Here is a 19,968-nt window from a genome sequence, read left to right as displayed (position 1 = left end):
TTCGACTGCTGCCAGCCGGAGCCTCAGGACGATACGGATATCGTACTTTTTGGTGACACAGATGGCTAGGCAGAAACCCTGGCAGGACCCTGGCTGGCGGCAGAACACGGGCGCAATCAAGCCTCCTATGCGGAGACGTCAGTCGTGACGTATCGGACGTGGGGCAACAAACCGAATAGAGCATAAAATGTTCGGTGACGAGGTTATGAGTGCAGCCAATGACTCTAGGAAAGCATCGAGTCTTTCGAGAAAAGAAGACCTAACGCCAGCCTGGATCGACACATCCCCAGTCCACCTCAAATACTGGTCTGAACACCCAACTTGGCCACATTGTAAGACGAGACGAAGTGGCAATTCCCGACAGTCGTCTAGGAACACAAGTCGTACTTCCCCAGACTTCATCGACTTTGGAGCCGCACTTTGTTGCTTATGCCACTCAATCTGTCATTCATTTACTCCGTAGTTTGAGCTTCACTGTGGCCACCCATTGATATTGGTGATTGGCCCGACGACGGTTGAAGGATTGTCGATCGCTGCCGGCGAGGCTGCCATTTTGACGCTAGGACCTCGGGTGATGCGGGCATCCACCCGCCAAGGGGGTAGGCGGCAGGCGGAGGAGCTTGAAGTTGGAGCACGCGGGGATGGATCCCCGTGTGGTACCCGGGAGGGATGGACTAGAGCGTGAAGATCGGCCGGGGGACCAAGAGCTGTCTCATAGGGACCACTCGGAACAACTGCTCCAGGGTTTTGGTCTAAAAGTTGATGTGATGTATTCGAACATTTCGCACCCATCACTCATAGTGATTGACGATAGTGCAAATTTTTGTATGCCAAACTTGTCTCTCGATTGGAGGATGATCGTCGAGGATGGATGACGGCTCCGAGGGCGCGGCACCCAATTCGGATTGCCTCTTTGGGACGGCGAATGACACTTGCATGGGGGGCTGGCCAGCGAGACATGTGTCTCGGAGGCGTTAGTGGAGTGGGTTGCGCCGTCGATGGTTGCTGTTGCTGCCAGGCACAGTGAACAGCTCTCTCTGCCTTGGTCTTTTGAGCTTCACTTCTTGGCCCCTTCTGCCTCAGAGAGATTTCGAGTGGGGTGTGTGCGCGATTCGAGACCAGAGTTGGTGATGTCAAGAGGTTTCATTGACACCGGACAGGGGCTATTAAGTGACTTGTGAAGGCTTGGGGCATCAACAGAACCACATGTAAAGTCTGGGCAGTCAAGTCGTTTCTCTTGATAGATGGTTCGTGCCCTTGGATAGGCGCATAGCAGGAGGAAGTGAGGAGAAACTTCGTTTGGACGAGTGGTTGCCTGAGACGTGCACACATGGCAAAGACGTCTGGATTGGGATGAGAGTGTGACACGAGAATAGGCCATGGTTGAAAAGGCCGGAGAAGTATCGGCCTGGAGCATTTGTGCGTCGTGGTGGTGGTCACCGAAGCGGTACGGTACTTTCCTGCAAGGTAGCGATGCAACGATGCTAGAGTCGTTCCTGTTGGTTCTCGCGTTGTTTGAGCCATGCATATCGAGTAAGGTAGTTGCGTCTCCAGTTCCAACGATTCCCGAGACCCCGACAATAGTCACAATACGACCGTTGTGGGTGATGGGTGTGTCCTGGTTGGTCTCGCGGCGTTTGAACGCATGTCTTATCTCATCCCGCCCGCCAGGCAAGGAGACAACGACGAGAGCCACGGTCAGCGCTAACATTGAAGAAACACCAAGTGGAAGTGGACAAAGTCTCAAACCGAACCTGAACAGTCGAGTCTCGAGACAGCACCAGCGCGGATCTGCCGTCTGGCGATCCGGTTGGCTAGCACAAGGAGCGACAGGTGGCGCCAGGCAGGAAGACGAGCAGCCTGAGCAATGAGACGAGCTTGAGGCGAGGCAAGGCGAAGCAGGGACGAGCAGCCCCCGAGGAAAGTTGAATGCCCGGATGCGCGTGCTGGACTGCAGGCGAAGAGTTGTTGATTGCGCAAGGTTCGTTGCAAAGTATGGGGCTTGCGTTTGCCGTTAGTCAAGATTGGATCAGATACCCATTTGAACGGGGGGCGTTGTTTGGACCGGAAACCTAAGTTTTGAGGCGATGAATGACAAGTCGACCGCAGCGCACTCGGGCACAGGACGTAGCGCAGCGTAGGTAGACTTTTGACTTCGGGACCATGTATCCGTAGGCAAGCACGCAAGGTACTTTGAGGTTTGGCAGCGTCATTGCCGGGTCGTCTTTAGCTGTGGAACACCAGATTGCGCCATGGCTCGCTGGAATGAGGGAACAGAACGGTTCCATCAGTATAGGTATTCGTGCCGTCACGGCTTGAGGCCAGAGACAGACAACAGAGAACGGCTTTGAGCGCTCGGGATGCTTGGATCGGTCGACCTGCGTGGAAATGGTTCGTTTCAACGGCCGGTTGACAGCTGGCTAGTCTAGCCGCTGGCGTGGCTGGTGATTTTCACATGAGATAACGAGATGCAGCATGTGTTTGCTGCTGCTAGGGAGATTGCGGGTAGGTAGTTGCCGTCTATCAGGGTAGCTTGCGGATAGGTGCTCTGTGGGTTCTGGTGGCCCAGCGGAACAGATCTGATGCATGGCCCATCGGTCCCTGGGGTCCACTTTGTTGCTGGTTCAAGGTTACTAATAGTGTGTGGCTCCAAAGGGTGATCAATCGTGTCCGAGGACAGCGGTGTATGTCGGAAAGGTAGACGATACTTTGGTTGGCCGAGAGGTATACCGAAACACAACGTAACTGACGTGTCGAAACAACTCAGAGAGGTCTGCGACTCTGGGACGGCGGGCATGTTTTTCATGCGGTCCGGGTGTTCTGGCGTGCATCTGGAAGGGCGGATGGAATGCTCGAAAGGTGGATTGCAGGCAGCTAGCTGCGTGCCCTAGTGTAAGGTTTGCCGTGCTCCGTTCACACTGTAAGGTAAAGCCAGGTGGATAGGGTTCCATCGCAAGTAGGTATGGTGTTGCAGGGGAGAGACCGAGAAAGGGTTCGCTGGAGTCGGGGCCAAAGGTGGTGCTTGGTGTAAGAAGAGGTGAGGAGACCAGGCCGGGTTGGAGGCGTGGATTGGACGGAAGAGTGGCCGTTGCTGGGAACCCTGTGCCACGAAGACCTTACGACGTGATGATGAAATTCAGTAGCAGGGACGAGCGGGCAGGCGTAAGGTGTTCCAGCAGCTAAAGTGTATCGTGCTGCACAGTGGAAGCTACGACTTCGGAGACAATGGACGTTGGGTTGAGTTGGGGTAGACTCGGTGAGCTTAAGTTTCCTCGCCTTGTCGATGCCTTATCGTTCACTCACCGCTCGTCGTTTGTCTTTGAGTTAGCGACATGCTCTGCAATGCACGGGAGGTTTGATATTGATGAATGGTGGTCCATGGCAACGCCAGCGTGAGGAACAGGCAGGGCCCTTGGCCCCTTGACTCCCGAGAGGCGCTTGTTTTGTTATTGGAGTCAAAGTCAAGGATTCATGACAGTCGAGATGTACCACCAACATATTCCTCAGGCACCACCTCCATCTTGTGCCTCAGGCTCTTTTGTCCTCGAGCACAACCTTGGGAAGAGTCCAGGCCCTGTCCGTATGTATTGTTGAACATAATGGGACGCCCGTGCTCTCCCTGGGTATCCGTACGGATACATGCAGTGCGTTTGCATGCTCTTGCCTCGCAGTAGGGACAGCAGCCGCAGAGGCAGAAGCAAGTCGGCGGCTTGGGTCCTGGGGAAACGGAGCCTCGGAGGACCATGACCTTGACACGCACACTGGGACTGGTGACATTGTACCCAGGAGGTTGGAGCTGGCTGCGTTGTCTCTGCGCTTTCCCAGACACGGAAGTTAGGCGAGTTCGGCGAGTGGGGACGAGCCTGGAGGTCTGCGGCCTGCCTACGGATAGAGGTCTGGACGAGACGAGCCGTGGGGGGGAGGAATGCAGACGAGATGCAAACGCCGAAACAGGATACCCTGTTTTCTGTCACCCCGGATGTCGTATCATGTATGAGATATCCGTATGTCGCCGCTGCCGCTGTCGCTGCCGCTAGTCTAATCAAAGATGAATAAGACTCAGAGATAAGGCGTGCTGGCCGAGGACGGGAGAGACGAGAAGGGCGAGGATGGACGATTTGGAGGACGACAGCGACGGGGTGCAGGATGAGGAAGGCGGTGATGGGCGGTGGGCGGATTGGTGCGCTAACCTCCAAGGTGCCTTGGTGCCTTGCCGAACCGTGCGTCTTATCGCGATACATGAGCCTTATCGCGTCATGATGGCATTTGACTCCAGGTCTTGAGGTACCTACCTGCCTGCATACCTTTAAGGCAAGTGCGACAAGCAGCCGATACCCCTACTTGGCCCTCGCACAAGCAACGAGCCAAGCGCTGGCACACCAAGCTGGAGGACCAAACGGCGAGAAATGGTGAAGAGGAACCCCCAAAAACCCAAGGACCAAATCAATTGTATGAAAGGCAGGAAATCCTGGCTTGTCTGGTGTGCGTGACCGAGACCGGACTGGTACAGGCAAGGTATCCCTTTCCAATGAGACCCCCGTCCCACCACCACGCACCACCAAAAGGACCCCTGACCAGTGACCACGAGGATACGAGCGGGGGTGGTTGGGATGCACCTGCATAGGTTTGCTGTTCCGGAACGGCATGTACCTGGGTATGTACCTGGTATCTTTGGGGGGGATCGAGCAGCTACCGCAGTAAGGTTACGCACCACCTTACAAGTACGGTCCTTACCTAACGGAGGTACCTCCACCCGGTACGTATCGCATTGTGACACTTATGCTCACTCGCACAATTGGGGAGTGCTCCACCGGGCAGCGCAACGCAAAGCATCACGAGCCCCCAAACCCAAGGGTCGGGCTGGTCACCTAGGCAAAGCTCACGTTTCTCTGGTCACTTGCTCACCCCAATAATAATAATCTGCTCAGCACACTGTGTGTTCTTCTTGGCTTCGAGTCAAGGACAAGGAGGATCGTCTTCTTGTTGGAGTTGTGCCTTGGACAAATGACTGTCGTCCTCTGACGCATTATACACTACCTTACGGATGGATACCTTACAGTAAGGTAATAAATGGACATGGAGAGACAGACATAAGCGCCCTATATGCGACTCCTCTGCTGTTTCCCCCCTGGTCAGGCAGATAGACACACTACATCATCGACATCAACCCTGGCCACCTGGATCTATCTGTCTTGGTCGGTCAGACTGGGGCACGTCGTGATCGTGGTGTAACTCACAGTGTGAGTGAGTGAGAGACTCGGAAACACAAGAGAAAAGAGAGACTGAACCTGAGTGAGTGGCACAGAGGGAGCACAGCTGCCGCCAGTCCAATGTTGTCCTACCCGCAGCATCACAGCGCATTCACCAAAACCCAACAATCCATCAATCCACCAATCCACCTCTTCTTCAACATCCCGAATCAGGAGAAGACCAAGCACCCACCATCAAGGCATCCCTTTTGTTCATCACCCAGTCCAGACCCATACCTTACGTTCCCCTCCCCGGTTTCCTGTGCCCTGTCACCTTGATCTCCGACCATTAGTTGTGTACTCCCGTCTGCAGTGTATCCATAGGAATACTGCATATGTATCAAAAGCAACCACCGCCAGGGTAACGCATCGCTTCGCACAGCACACGGCAAGCCGCAGTCCAGAGTTCCATGCCGGCTCCGATTAATTAGGACTCAGCACACCTCACCTTGGAATCCCGTCCTTGTCACTGACAGTCACTCACACTGGGCTCCCGTCCCATCTGGCGCTACTGCTGCGCCGCTAGGTACTTGCTTCCTCCAGTCCGATCTACTTACCTCACCTCGGGCACCTTACTTTGAAAAAGGTACTTACGCAGTCGGTGACAGTAAAAAGGGCTGCTACCGCGGCCAACCTGGAAAGGTAAGGTACTGTGTAAGGTACCAAAGGTAGGAAAGGTACCTCCCCTTGTGCCTTTATCGCAATCAACAACTGGACCCTCCACCCTGCACCCACCTCCCTATCTAATCGGTCTTATCCACTCTGCGCCCCATCCACCCTTCGTCACTCACTCCCATCCTGGGCAGCCCGGCTGGCTCCAGGTCTGTCACTCAACCCTCTCTCGGCGCGTCCCTTGACCTTCTTCTACATCGCCTGCCCATCCCCATCCCGACCGCCACTCCTCTGACCTTACTCTCTCCCCTTCGCCAACCTCGACTTCTTATCCTTCGACTATTCTCTCTTTCCATCTCCTGCCCTTCCCCCTACTCACCACATTCACGACATCCCTCGACTTCTCTGCCCCCCCCCCCCCCGGTCGCTCCTCGGAAGCCCTTTGTGCGCACACCTTACCACCACCCATCTAACACCATCCATCGCATACCGTTTGTACCGGCGTTTGCTTCGCCCATAACCGCCTCTTTCACTCCATCAGGGTACTTCTCGAGTACACAACGTCACGTCCTTGGTAGCTCCGAGTCATTAGCTTGACCTTGGATTTTGCCTGACTCTTGTCCTGAAAAAGGTACCTTTTCCCCTCCGAACTTGCTCCAAACTCTCCGATATACTGCGAGAGAGCCTCAAACGGCCTGGTACCTCATTCTCCTTGGCTTGCTTCCTAACGCTCACCGTCCACTCGTATTAGTCACATCACTCTCGATACTTCCAGCGCCTCCTCCCACTCCGATCACCGCCCGATCACCACGACCCTCCGATAAATCCATCTTTGCCCTTCTCTGCCTTCTTCGACTTTCGCATCGTTCCCGGTCGCTTCGTCGACACAATCCTGCACCCACCCACGGACGATACGACGGTCCTTCCCTTCTGCATCAACCTGGTCCGCGTGCACCCCGACCTATCGGATACTTGCCTGTCGCTGCCTTCACAGTACCCTACCTTTCGAAGCATCGACACCAGGGTTCTGGCTGCTACTCGCGGTTCTGCCTGCTCATCTGTTGCTTCTCTTCGGCGTGCCTTTCTTCCGCCAAATCTATCAAATAAAACCATCATAACGACCGTCTCTCCAACTTCGATCGTGTACATGACACCCCACCCGGCCGACGTCTTTCGAATAGCATAGGCCAAAGGCCTGAACTGAAGGGTCCCCGAACTCACATTCACACAAGCAGTACTGCAGGCGATCAATATGGCGGAACGGTTACCAACCTCGTCCTCTTCGGGACGCAGGCGACGCGAAGGCGACGCTTCTATCGGAGACTTTGTTATTGGAGGCGAAATCGGCAAAGGCAGCTTTGCGCAGGTGTACAGCGGTCACCACAAGGTTCGCGAGCTCCCCTCTGTCCGTGGTGTATTCCTGGAGGCCTGTTGCATGTACTACCAACTGTTGTTCCCCTCGATATGCTCCAGTGCTATGACTCAACTTGGCGTTGCATTGTGTTGCTCCTAGCGTGCTAATTCTCTGTCATAGAGCTCCAAGGCAACTGTGGCTATCAAATCAGTAGAAATGGGACGCCTGAATAACAAGCTCCGAGAGAACTTGTACGGAGAGATCCAGATCCTTAAGACTCTTCGACACCCGCACATCGTCGCCCTCCATGACTGCGTCGAATCGGCGACACACATCAACCTGGTGATGGAATACTGTGAGCTTGGTGACTTGTCATTGTTCATCAAGAAGAGGGACAAGCTGAGTACCAACCCTGCTACACACGAGATGGCGAGAAAGTACCCCGTTACACCTAATTCGGGTCTCCACGAGGTTGTCACACGCCACTTCCTCCAACAGCTCGGCAGCGCCCTGAAGTTTCTGCGGGAGAAAAACTACGTCCACCGCGATGTTAAGCCTCAGAACCTTCTGCTCCTGCCATCACCAAGGTTCAGGGAGGCACACTCCCGCCCTATCTTGACCGCCAGTCAGGACTCACTGATTCCCAACTCTGGTCTGGCTTCTCTTCCGATGCTGAAGCTCGCAGATTTCGGCTTTGCCCGTGTTCTCCCGTCAACGTCGCTCGCCGACACCCTCTGCGGATCTCCCCTCTACATGGCTCCAGAAATCCTTCGCTACGAGCGGTACGATGCGAAGGCCGACCTCTGGTCGGTAGGCACGGTTTTATACGAGATGATTACCGGTCGTCCACCATTCCGCGCCCGAAATCACGTAGAGCTTTTGCGTAAGATCGAAGCCGCTGAAGATCGGGTGAAGTACCCAAAGGAGCTTGTGGTCAGTAAAGAGCTGGTCAAGCTCATCGGCAAGCTTCTTACTCGCAATCCGGTCGAGCGCATGAGATTCGAAGACTTCTTCAACGACCCAATCTTGACAGAACCCATTCCAGGCACTGTCGAGGATGATGCACCCCCGAAACCCGAGGCAAAGGCCTCGCGCGATCTGCGATCTCTCGGCAGGTCCGATTCCACATCATCACTATCTCGCCGGCTCTCCCTTCGTCGGCAAACCGAGAACGAGCCTGTACGTGAGCAAGGCGAGTCAGCAAAATCGCCTCGTGAGAAGCCTCTCAGATCGCCAAAGTTGCCCAGTCCCATAGAAGGGCGAGCCCAGCAGGCTGTCGATGCTTCTCCACGTCCAGGACAGTCTCCGGGACAAGAACCTGGAGAGGGACTTGGAATTCGTCGTCCACCCATGACCCAACCCTCCACTTCTGCACCTGCCCGGCCTCACAGACTTTCGAATGCAGCTCTCAATCGGCCTTCTGCACGAGCCTCTGCCTCCCCACCGACATCGTACTTGAACGATAATCCTGCAAGGAACAGACTTCGTCCAGTCACCGAGCGGAGTGTCACCGAACAGGAAAAGGCTGCACAAGATGTGGCGTTTGAGCGTGACTATGTTGTGGTCGAAAAGAAGCACGTTGAGGTGAACGCGTTTGCTGATGAAATGGCCGCTAACCCACGCCTCACGTCACTCTCACCCAAGACTGGTCAGATGATCCGCCGAGCCACGCAACAGGGACCGCCTACCTCGACAACCGGCGCCGGACGAGTCCAGCCATCCAATGCAGTTCAAATCGCTTCAGGCAAGGGACGTCCCGGTCATGAGAGCCGCGATTCGTACGACGGGAAGAATTTCTCCGCCAGCCCGACGACTCAAGGCTTTATCGCCAAAGCCATCTCAGACGCCAGCGTACGATTGTTCGGATTCAAGGTCCCGCAGCATGTGTTGGGCGGAAAGGGGGCGTCTCCTCCTCTATACAGTCCATTCCCTGCGTACCCTACCCCTTCGGGTCCCGTCGGCCTCATTGGCGATGGAAAGCAAAACGCACCGGCCGACGAGGATGCGCGAGCTGTCAAGCTGATCCAGGATTTCGCTCACCGGAGTGACTGTGTGTATGGGTTTGCGGAAGTAAAGTACAAGCAGCTTTTCCCCCTCGCCCCATCAATGGAGCAAGGACTCGGCGGCACGCCGACCGATCAAATCACTGGAGATGAGGATGGCCTCACCATCGATGCCGAGGTTTCCCTGTCTGAAGAGGCTTTGGTCCTGTACGTCAAGGCTCTGACGCTGCTAGCTAGAGCCATGGACGCTGCAAGCCTATGGTGGTCGCAAAAGACGCGTGGCGATCCAACTTCTGCGGCAGAGGTTTCCAAAGAGGGCCTCGCACAGCGCATCAACTCTACCGTTCAATGGGTCCGGACTCGCTTCAACGAAGTCTTGGAAAAGACAGAGGTTGTCCGGATGAAACTCATCGCTGTTCAGCAGAAGCTTCCCGAGGATCATCCCAGCCACCCTAGCAACCACGGCGAAGTCTCAGCTTCGTCAGCTACTTCAAGCACTCCCGATGTCTATCTTACGCCAGGCATTAGTGCTGAGAAGTTGATGTACGACCGAGCCATCGAAATGAGCAGAACGGCAGCCATTGATGAAATTACCAACGAGAACCTTGAGGGTTGCGTTACGTACTATGTCACGGCCATTCGAATGCTGGAGGCTGTCCTGGACAACGACGAAGACGTAGTCAAGCGACGCCACTCAAGCTCAGGCAAAGAGTTGCCTCGCGAGGAGACGTCTAGCGATCTGGACAGCGAAGACCAGCAGGCCGTGAATCGGAGTAAGTGATGAGCAGCCATGTTCAAGTTTCCTCGCAACACTAACATTCTGGCAGTGATTCAAATGATTACGTCACGTCTCTCGACTGTTCGCAAGAAGATGGCTATGATTGCAGAGGCATCGAGGTCGCAGCAGGCCGCGCAATTTCAAGGCCGCAGACGTAGCGGAGATGTGACGCCCCGCAGCGTGCCATCGCACGCCTCCTGAGCTGCAGGGAATGGATGAAAAGAGCATCGCTCTTGTTTAACGGGAAAAGAAAAATTAAAAACACCAAACCGAACAGCCTCGCGGCTACGAACTATTATTGCTTTATTCGATTTTGAGGAATCCTGGCCAACAAGGGAGGACCTGACACTCATATTACAGCGGGTGTCACAGGCCGGATTATCTCACAGTACTTTTCATACATCGGCGTTGGGGGAACTGGAATTCGGCATTACTAGGGCTTCACGCGGTTTTTGTCTTTCTCTCATACCTCATCTCATTGGCGTTGGGAATCTGCGGCTGCGAGCTCACTGGCGGTGCGGCCAAACAATCTTGTTGTTTCTGAAGTCCGCACGAGTGCAAGGAAGGGCAATCACAGGACCTTGAACCGGCATTGCAGCTTGGCTTTCACTGAGTTCTTCTCACTAGGTTAGGACGTCCATCGGAGGATGGCAACGGGCGAACATGGCCGTCCGTTGAACACGAGGGATGATGGATACCTTTTGAAGTACTGCTGGCGGAGACAATCTGGTCTTTGCTTTATAGTCATCAATATTGAGAAAATTTGCCTGCCATCAAGAACTCTTGAAGTAGTGGTGCCTTGCAAGAAAGTCGCACCGTCTGACTTACTTCAGACTGACGCAACAACAATGATGGGTAATATTGGACAGCCTGACATCTGCCTGGCCCATCCCGGCGACGCAATAAAGGTTAGGTACGTTACCCTCTCCCCCTTGGTGGAGTTTGACAACAGAGAGTCTGGACGCTTGGCTTTAACGGAAACAGACATGGTACTAGACAGAAAACGTTCATATTTGTCGCCGGTAGTTCTCGATTAGAATGCCCCAGATGAGTCAGCTTCAGGACTTTGTGGTCTAAGGGGGGCCTTGTGGTGCTCGACCATCGAATACGTCACCGTGACCGGTACATTTTCAAGACGATCCAGAGCTAAGCTCCAAAACGCGAATCTATAAGGTCGACACAGAAGCTTCGTAGAGCTCTGGGTTTCCCATGTTCAACCGCAATCACATTCTCAACTCAACTCATTTCTGGATCTTTTCTTCTGTCCTACCAAAAGTTTGTCTCTGTAAGAATTAGAGCATTGTTCCGAAAGCAAAAGAAAAAATGTCGGCCTCAATCCGCTCCCTCAGACTCGCGCAGCGAGCTCCGCGAATGCTCTCGCGCGCAACCCGCACCTCCATGCCATCCCACCAACAAACCCGCCACCTCAGCACCGAGACCGCGCCCGTCCTCTATTCAGCCCACGCCAAGGTCGTCGGCGCCCGAACGGGCCACGTCGAGGGCGACGACCTGCGCGTGGACCTGACCATGGCGAAAGCCCTCGGCGGACCGGGGGATAAAGGCAAGACGAACCCGGAGGAGCTGTTTGCCGCGGGGTACGGCGCGTGTTTCCAGAGCGCGATGAATGCGTCGGCGGCGAGTTTGGGGGTGACGATGCCGCGGAAGCCTGAGGATAGTGTGGTGGAGGCGACTGTGCACTTGGTGGGGGATATGAAGAAGCTTGATATGGGACTGAGGGTTGATTTGAAGGTTAGGGTGAAGGGGTTGAGCAAGGAGGACGTGAAGAGGGTTGTGGGGAGGGCGGAGGAGGTTTGTCCTTATTCGAGGGCGACGAGGGGGAATGTTGCTACGAGGGTTGAGGTTGTTGGGTTTGAGAAGGGGGCGAAGGAGAGTGGTGGGGAGAAGAGTGAGGCGGAGAGCGGCGAGAAGAAGGGGGGTTCGGATAAGATGTCTGGTGTTGAGCCTAAGGGGCATAGCGATTACCAGTGAGGATGAGTCTCGGCACATGTATAATAATTGGATCGGAGGCTGTGACATCAATAAGCTCGCTATGCAGGTTAATAGGGGCATTATTATAATCTAGAATACACATTGCCATCATATGGCCATGTGTTTCTGTGAACCCCCCAGTAAAGACGAATCTATCTTGTTCAAACACCTTTCAAAGTCAATATTTCCCAGCTCAACTACGAGTTCTCGTCTTGCTTCTATACTCACCTTACACTGGGAAATCATCACAACCTCACACAAGTGCATCAACTTCACTCCCCACATCTTACCTTGACCTACCTTAACCTCTACCTATACCTACAACTTTACCACCATTCTTCTGGCTCTTCTGATCCATCCGTCGTGACGACGATGCGATCTTCTTGCATCTCGTCATCATCAGTGTCTTCATGGCCGTCAAGCTGGAGTCTGAGGTTAACGTGGGATGGTTACTGCTGTCGTTGAATCTGGACATCGTCATCATCATCTGGCTCAGTCTGACTGACCACTTACCTGGCGCGCCTCCATCAGCTCAATTTCAACTCAAAGACTGTCGAGAAGGTTGTGGTACTGCTCAGGCTAGTTGAAGTTGTCGATGCAGGCTGAATAACAAGACGCGTGCTGACAGGGAATGGTTCGGCGGTGTGCTGCTTGAGCCTGGTGTCATCGATTGCAAATCATCTTGGCCGACAACACAAGCTGGGTCGATGACTTGCGTGATTTATGATCCATCGCGTCCAGAAAACTGTCGAAGACAGTGGCCTTTTCTTTGTCAAGGTTTGAATAAGCCCATAATGCGTTGTTCCTCAACCAGAGCGCAACAAAGCTCAGTGCTGGGGTACTGCATCTCTGTTGATACTCTTAGAAAGGATGTAATCATGACACACAACCTTTGTCAAAAAAAAGAGAAAAAATGTGAGATGTTTGCATGGTCCGATGTTCCAGACCGCCTCATAAGTTCCCAACGAGCAAGGTTCGACATTTTGTGCAAGGTACCTAACCTTCTATCCCCATTTGTCAGACAAGAACCCCATATAGAATATAAGGTAGAAAATAATAATATCCCACTTATAGGGCTTAGCATCGTTCGAGGACTACCTACTCATCCGTAACTTTAAGTTAAGTTAACCTTGATGGCATCACGCATCACGCATCACGCAGCTTGTCAAGTGGTCATTGAGAATCTGGAATCAATAAAAGGCGAATGGGGGGAGGGGGTGATCCCGCCCCGCGATGCGGCGGCGCGGGTGACCCGAAATGGCAAGCGAGATCCGATCATGATTCATCCGATGACGGATGACGGATCTTCTGCAGGGGCCCGGCGCTGCGCCGGGGCAGTGCCCGGGGCGGGCTGCCGCCCGGGGGTGGTGGTAAGGTAAATACTCCTGTACCAGAACCTCGGGTCGGGCACCAACGTAATGCAACTCAGTGCCGGCATAATCGGTGGAACAAACCAGCCATTTCTGACAAATCGCCCACGGGAAACATAAGAATGCGACTCTGTCAAACTGACGTCTGTATCTGGTATGCCGTCATGTCGCGCTCGTTCTCGGGCCGCTGGACTTTCTCTCAACCTTACCGGACACTACCTACCTACTATACCTTAGCACCAAGCAATGTGCTAGGTGCCTTAGCCAACCAAGACCTCCCGGGGGGGGATGTGAAGTCAAAGTTCCCAACCCCACGAGTCCACAGCGTTTGCCGCTCGTCGGCTCGGCATTGTGAACCGTGATTGGATCAACGAAGGGGTTCATTGGTGTGTGGAGTACCGAGTTACCGCGGGGGGAGAAGGGAATCAGGAAAACCGAGAGCACTCAAGCACTCCATCCATCACACTGCTCGGGCGGCCGGGGGGGGTAAGGGAGGCGATAGGTTCATGTCGAGAAAAGCCACCTACCACTTCCAGCCCCCCCCCCCCCCTGACTCGCTCAGCTCCCCCTTCGCTCTCCGCCAAGGCACAGGCGAATTAGACTCTGATGAGATAGGCAGGGCAAGAGGCAGGTCAAGCCGCAAAGACACGCGGACTTTGGCTTGCTTGTTTTCCCTTCCGGTTTCCCCGGGTATGCCGGATTTGCAGAAGAACGACTTGTGCGCCTGGGTTCCGCGTTTGACTCCGCCACTGCATGTTAAACTTGGAGTCACCTGGTTTTTTTTTTTTTTTTTTTTTTTTTCACTTCTCCTCACCTCCCCTTCCAAAAAAAAGTTACCCAAACTCGGGGGGAGGTTTCTTGAATTTCACTAGATAAGGTAAACTCAGTATCGGAAAAAAAACTCCCTGAGGATCAAGTAATTACGATTTCAGCCCACTTCAAACGATCCACAAACACAAAACCATGCCACCACCGCCAGATCTATCCCGCTACGTCCTCCCGGACGCAGAGGCTCGGGAGATCTTCACCACCAAGATCCTCCCCGCCGACCTCCCGCCGACCCTCACCCCGCACCCCCGCCGGTCCCGGCCCCTCGCCGTACTGATAGTCGGCCAGACCGGCGCCGGCAAAACCCGCTTGGCGCCCGTCATCCTCGACGCCATGACTCGCATCCACCCGCCCGCCCACCTCATCGCCGACCTCTACAAAGCCCACCACCCTTCCTACCGCACCCTCATCGAGTCCGACGCCTCCTCCCAGGCGCAAGGGCAAGGCCCAGGCCCAGGCCCGGCCCTCGCGAGCCCGGCCACGGGCACCGACGCCCGCAGGTGGCTGGCCATGGCCGTCGCCGAGGCCGTGGACCGCAGACTCGACGTGCTCCTCGAGAGCGCGTGCCGCCACCCGGACGATTTCCGTGCGCTGGCGCGCATGTTTGGGGAAGGGGGTTACCGCGTCGAGGTCGTCGTCATGGCGGTGCCGGCGGCGCTGAGCAGGTTGGGTATCCTGCACCGGTTTCACGAGAGGTTGCCTGAGGCCGGGCCGAGCGGGGGTCTGCCGATTCGGCTTACGCCAGTCAAGATCCACGATGATTCGTACGGGGGGCTGATGAGCGTGGCGGAGTGGATTGACGAGGTGGATTTCGTTCATCGGGTTCTGGTCGTGCGGAGGGGGAACCTGGTTGCGTTTGCTGATGAGAAGACGACGACGACGGGCGGCAGGTTGCAGGGCAGGGTTGCCGAGGCGGTGGAGAGGGAGCGGAGGCGGCCGCTTACGAAAGACGAGAGGGCTGTTGTGGTGAGGGATCTGGAGAAGTTGACGGCGCGGGATGCGCGGGTGGCGGAGCAGGTTATGGGACTGCTTGAGCCGTTGTTGGTGGACGAGGATAAGACGTGTCCGGAGCTGCGGCCGTTGGCGTTTCCTCCTGGGGGGCCGCGGGAAGCATTGCTTACGTTGGGCGAGGCGTGATGGGGAGAGATTTTCTGCGATGGAGTGTCGTGGAATCACTTTCTGCATGAAGCGAAGCTCTAGATGGATCGAGATTACATGAGGATAGCATCTGGGCAAGGGCAAGATAGGGGTATTTGCTGGTAACGATTGGAACGCGGTAGGATGATTATTTTTGAGAAGACACGTCATGTTCTTGGATACATCATATTTGCTTCTCCTCTTCTCCCTTTGTCCTCATTGCTAGGTGATCAAAGCGACAGACTCAGACGACATCGAGAGTGTAAGACGACTTCTTTGAAATATGCCTTTTGCGACAATACAAAGAATGTTGCAACCACACGCCAATCGACTGAGAATGGATTACACCTTTCATTCACTTGAAACGTAGTTCTCCATGGCTGTAATTGCTTCTGCCGCTGATAATGGAATGGCTGCAATGAAGTGTTTATAAACCGACATGAGAAGAGCTCTTTGGCACTTTTTGACTTTGATCGCCCAAGGCTTTAGGTGCCATCGACGTCAAATACTGGCCGCTGCGTATTTCGAGATCTGTCAAGTCTAAGCATGAGCAATCCTACTTGGTGTTTAATGACTGTGAAGGATATAGTATTCTTGAAGTAGCATTTGTAAAATCGGGCACAATTACATCGTTCAGAGCATTAATCACGTCTCAATTGGCTCTCTAGGAATTCGCCTTCATGAGGTAACTTGAGCGATTGTGTTTCTGTAGGTATCAGTAGTGTGTAATGTAAAGGTAGGTAAGTATACTTGAAAAATGGGTTTCCTAGTGAAATTTGTCTGGATTTCAACACTGAAAACTGTTGCAGACGTTCTCAGAACATGTCATTGGTAGTCGTAGTGGCATTATAGTTTCTTGCTGGGAATGATCTTCAGGCAGGTATTTACGTTCCTCAAAGCATAATTGCCGTATTTACTCTGGTCAAGGTTGGTAAAGGTAGATCGAATGATCGACAGACTAGAGCGGCGCCTGTCAAAACGCTGCATAGCAGTCCACAAGGTACGAATCTAGAGATCGTGTGGCAGACCAAGCTACTTAGTAACATTCAGAAGCTGAGATAATAACGAAACCGGAGTAGTCTTTGGTTTCTCAACTTGTCTCGAAGCCCAGATCGTTTATGGGCAAATGCCGCCTCAATTGCTGTCAAGACATTTCGTTCCGGAACAAGCCCCACATCGGGGTCGAGTGGACCCCGACAGCTCCGACACGGCAGGTAAGTAAATGCCGGCGTTAAGCCAGTGCGGGGCCAGATGGGAGCTGAGGTTGAGCGGAGCAGAGGACCTGAAGGCTGGAGTGAGCTCAGAGCAAACCTGGAAGGTTGTGGACCAGTGAGGTCACGTCAATTGGAGGTACCTTTCGTGCCTGCCGTGCCCTTGCCGTTCCAACACTTTGGTGAGGGACGAGGAGCTGTAGGTGGGAGTGTGGGGTCTGTGTGGATTATGTAATGCATCAGTAGGGTTGGCTGCCCTACGAAGCTCAACCACTAAAACTTCCCCCTCCAGGCGCGTGACAGTTGGAGATGGAACTTTCATCACCAACATCTCTCACCAAGAAAGAGTAAGTACAGTGCCCCTCCCCTGCCCGCCACACCCATCGCGATGTCGTCAGCGCCAATCCCGTAACGGATTGTAGAGCTCCCGGCAAGCAATTGGCAGGGTGGTTAATTGCGCGCGATGCGAATCAATCACTAACATGTTGCAGCTTCGTCATTCAAGATGAGAGCTAAATGGAGAAAGAAGCGCGTGCGTCGCCTCAAGCGTAAGAGAAGAAAGATGAGGGCTCGCTCGTAAGTTTTACCAGTAAATGACAATACTGCGCGGATCGTGGTCTGACAGCTTGACAGCAAATAAACAACTCGCCCCCCCTCCACTCGACCTGACCATCTTTTGAGATGACGGCAAACAACAACTCACGCGACTCGCAAAAACGGATATGCTACAGCTAGCATTCGTCATCAGCGACTCAGTCTGTCTCGGCTCGCGCGAGACTTCTACATTCACACTACGGATTGGAACTACGGGACTTGGGGTCATGACTGGATCGGCGCGCACGTCTGGAGACGTATGAGAATTCGACGAAGAACGGAAACCCCCGACAATAAGATCGGTCGAGATGACGATATGATGAGGACGCGGTGTTTATGGAACAAGGCCGCAGGAAGCATGATGTCTTGACGCAACGCGGATTTGGAACCGGGATCAGGACTTGCATGACAATTGAAAGGCAGAAACTTTGCTTCCTCACAAAATCAAAAAGTGAACCAAAAATTCCAAAAAAACAATAATTCCAATGAGTGATGAATGTGAACTGAATTAATTAGCCATTTGACTTCTGTGCATCCGCGACGATTCAATTGCAGTGTCTGGAAGCTCAACCACCTAATATCTTCAATTTCATCAACGCAGTTAAAGTGCGACAGCCGAGCTGTGACGTTTTGTCGACCCAGCTCGAGTGGGGTAGCTGCAGTAGGCGCTTCCATACGCTTGCCGTTAGGCTGCACACCGCCTGCCTCTTTAGGATAGATCAACGCCGGTTTGCCGACTTTTTTTTTTCTTCCTTCCCGCCTGTCTCTGGCCCAGGACCCCTACAGAAAATATTTCCAGAGACCGTCGCCATCCCACCAACGGCAGATTACCACCCGAGCCTAGCCCAAACCTCAGATTGCCGACACAAACATGGCGGACACAAGCGCACGAAAGAGAAAGCGCGACCTTGACGGTTCATCCAAGTCCAAGAAGAAGCAGGCCACCGAGCCTTCCACAGTTGTCGTTTCCTCATTCCAGAGACCTCAGCTCTGCCCGCCAGTACTAGGTACGGACAATCTGCCCCCATCAGCCTATCAATTGCAGTCGCAGATAACTGCTAACATGCCGTAGCCTCTACTCCCGGTATCCGGATAGCGAAGAATGTGCAGTTCAACCCATACGTCAAGCAAGATGTCTCATCCGCCAAGCGACGGTCAAAAACCCCCGCAGTGTCGCAGGATCTCGTTCTACACTCCACCGACCACCAGACGATGGATTACACGGCAAGAGAAGATGGCATTAGCGACAGCCAGCAGGCTCTGAAGCACTACGTCGGCATTTACGACCCCGAGACCGGCAAGCTTCAAGTGGTGGAGGCGAAGAAGATGGTGGTTCGTGGTGTGGCCAGAGCAAAGCATGCGTCAGAACAGGCCATGACAGCGCCGGCAGATTACAACGTATGCCCAATTGCGCCAAGGGAAAAGCCTTGTAAAACAGTCACTAACGTCGAGCAGAGCTATTACGATCTCAAGAAAGACCTTGGTCAGACGTTTGGTACCAAGAAGGCGAAGAAGGCCATCGAGTCGGTCGCTCTCAACGCCATCGACCCCAACAAAACAAGAGACAGCGCACCCAAGAAGCTCGACACGGCATCAAAGGCGATCATGGAAGCGATTGGCGGCGCCACCGCGACAATGGCATCGCGCGAGAAGCTGCAAGCCGTCGTCGACGAAGCCAAGCCCGTACCCAGGCCCAACCTCGAAGCCGAAGCAATCCAGGACGTCTACGACCCCGACGAGTTCATCGGTCGCGAGATCCTGGCGGCGATCCCCGTCAAGGACTGGATCGACCCGGCAAAGAAGGGCGAGGAGGTTCTCTGCTACTCTCGGCACGTGGCAGGCCGCGTCAAGAAGATTGCCGACTCGGGCAACGTCACCAAGATGCGCCTCCTGCGCTACTTTTACTTCCTCTTCACATTCTACACCATGGCGACGCCGGGCAAGCAGCGCGGCACGAAGCGTATACCACCCCGCGACAAGCTCAAGGAGCGGATGGAGCCGGCGCCGCAGGTGGTCATTGAGCACATCCGGCGCAAGTTCTCCGACGGCGGCGAGATGCGCAAGTTCCACATGGACCTGCTCATCACGCACTGCTGCGCGGTGGCGTGCATCATTGATAACTTTGAGGTGGAGACGTCCAAGCTGCGTGAGGACCTGCGCCTCGACCAGAAGGATATGAATAACTACTTTTTCGAGATTGGCGCCAAGGTGAAGCAGGGCGCCTCCAAGGAGAAGGGCGTCAAGGCCCCGCACGTGGCCAAGCTCGCCCTGCCGCTCAACTTCCCCAAGCTCCGATCTGTCGCGCCGAAACGCCGTTAGGGTGGCGAAGCGGGCGACGGCGACGAGCCGAGGACGCCGGAGAGGAGGCGGCTTCGCGAGATGATCAGGGTCAGATCGGTTTGACTGTTGCAGACGGATATGGAGCCGACTCGCCGGCGGATGTTCCTGTGGCATTGTGATGAGGTTGAGAAGGGGGCTTATTCCTCATCTTTGAGGTTTAGGAGGCGGAGTCGGAGGCCAGGGGATGGATATCCACAAGACGATGGGTGTCTGCTGCTGCTGCTGACACTCATGATGATACACATTCCTACCTTACGTACGCGATACTTTAAAAGTAGACGAGCGCACAATGACAAAACGCTACGCTGCATAGGGTTCGGAGTTTAAAATTTAAAATTATTCACAACAACAACAACTGTGACGATGAATATGAAATGTAATCCAGTGAGGGCTTGTATAAGGTAATGTTGTCAATGTTGGGTGCATTGGAACATGAGCGCTAGCACCCCGCAATGCCACCCCGACCTGCCGAGGCATCTCGGTGCAGTGTGGGGTCCGGGGTA

At 54.2% G+C, this 19,968-nt stretch overlaps 6 protein-coding genes across 6 annotated transcripts; 5 read left to right on the top strand and 1 right to left on the bottom strand.

Moving 5' to 3' along the window:
- Window positions 1-925: 925 nt before the first annotated feature.
- On the bottom strand, window positions 926-1,892 carry BDP81DRAFT_222834 (uncharacterized protein). The gene has a single exon (XM_060582816.1). It carries the CDS (start codon window positions 1,709-1,711, stop codon window positions 1,058-1,060), a length of 654 nt encoding a protein of 217 aa, XP_060445964.1. The 5' UTR covers window positions 1,712-1,892; the 3' UTR covers window positions 926-1,057.
- A 1,614-nt stretch (window positions 1,893-3,506) lies between these two features.
- BDP81DRAFT_427308 (uncharacterized protein) lies at window positions 3,507-4,059 on the top strand (the record flags this gene model as incomplete). Its single annotated transcript, XM_060590346.1, has 1 exon — window positions 3,507-4,059. A coding segment is annotated over exon 1 (254 nt), but the record flags the coding sequence as incomplete, so codon positions are not given.
- Window positions 4,060-7,113: 3,054 nt separating this feature from the next.
- On the top strand, window positions 7,114-10,197 carry BDP81DRAFT_449396 (serine/threonine-protein kinase ATG1; the record flags this gene model as incomplete). Its single annotated transcript, XM_060592400.1, has 3 exons — window positions 7,114-7,248; window positions 7,396-9,991; window positions 10,046-10,197. The coding sequence occupies 3 exons, from the start codon at window positions 7,114-7,116 to the stop codon at window positions 10,195-10,197; spliced, it is 2,883 nt and encodes a 960-aa protein (XP_060445962.1).
- A 697-nt stretch (window positions 10,198-10,894) lies between these two features.
- BDP81DRAFT_427306 (organic hydroperoxide resistance protein) lies at window positions 10,895-12,162 on the top strand. Its single transcript, XM_060590345.1, has one exon. The coding sequence runs from the start codon at window positions 11,320-11,322 to the stop codon at window positions 11,983-11,985; it is 666 nt and encodes a 221-aa protein (XP_060445961.1). The 5' UTR covers window positions 10,895-11,319; the 3' UTR covers window positions 11,986-12,162.
- A 1,972-nt stretch (window positions 12,163-14,134) lies between these two features.
- Window positions 14,135-15,816, top strand: BDP81DRAFT_373884 (zeta toxin). Its single transcript, XM_060586683.1, has one exon. It carries the CDS (start codon window positions 14,319-14,321, stop codon window positions 15,318-15,320), a length of 1,002 nt encoding a protein of 333 aa, XP_060445960.1. The 5' UTR covers window positions 14,135-14,318; the 3' UTR covers window positions 15,321-15,816.
- A 2,079-nt stretch (window positions 15,817-17,895) lies between these two features.
- On the top strand, window positions 17,896-19,812 carry BDP81DRAFT_348343 (A49-like RNA polymerase I associated factor). The gene is made up of 3 exons (XM_060586162.1): window positions 17,896-18,132; window positions 18,198-18,523; window positions 18,581-19,812. Exons 1-3 carry the CDS (start codon window positions 17,997-17,999, stop codon window positions 19,442-19,444), a joined length of 1,326 nt encoding a protein of 441 aa, XP_060445959.1. The 5' UTR covers window positions 17,896-17,996; the 3' UTR covers window positions 19,445-19,812.
- Window positions 19,813-19,968: the final 156 nt, after the last annotated feature.

Source organism: Colletotrichum phormii (genome assembly GCF_030913505.1).
Source record: "Colletotrichum phormii strain CBS 102054 chromosome Unknown BDP81scaffold_9, whole genome shotgun sequence".
NCBI lineage: Eukaryota > Fungi > Ascomycota > Sordariomycetes > Glomerellales > Glomerellaceae > Colletotrichum > Colletotrichum phormii.
The sequence above is the reverse complement of the archived record's forward strand: the minus strand, read 5'-3'. Positions and strand labels throughout refer to the sequence as shown.

Excerpts from the sequence above, each read along its gene's own strand:
- BDP81DRAFT_222834 (XM_060582816.1), bottom strand. The coding sequence starts at position 1,711 with ATGTTAGCGCTGACCGTGGCTCTCGTCGTTGTCTCCTTGCCTGGCGGG.
- BDP81DRAFT_427306 (XM_060590345.1), top strand. The coding sequence starts at position 11,320 with ATGTCGGCCTCAATCCGCTCCCTCAGACTCGCGCAGCGAGCTCCGCGA.
- BDP81DRAFT_373884 (XM_060586683.1), top strand. The coding sequence starts at position 14,319 with ATGCCACCACCGCCAGATCTATCCCGCTACGTCCTCCCGGACGCAGAG.
- BDP81DRAFT_348343 (XM_060586162.1), top strand. The coding sequence starts at position 17,997 with ATGGCGGACACAAGCGCACGAAAGAGAAAGCGCGACCTTGACGGTTCA. Across the intron at positions 18,133-18,197 it reads GCTCTGCCCGCCAGTACTAG|CCTCTACTCCCGGTATCCGG; the intron begins GTACGGACAATC and ends AACATGCCGTAG. Across the intron at positions 18,524-18,580 it reads CAGCGCCGGCAGATTACAAC|AGCTATTACGATCTCAAGAA; the intron begins GTATGCCCAATT and ends AACGTCGAGCAG.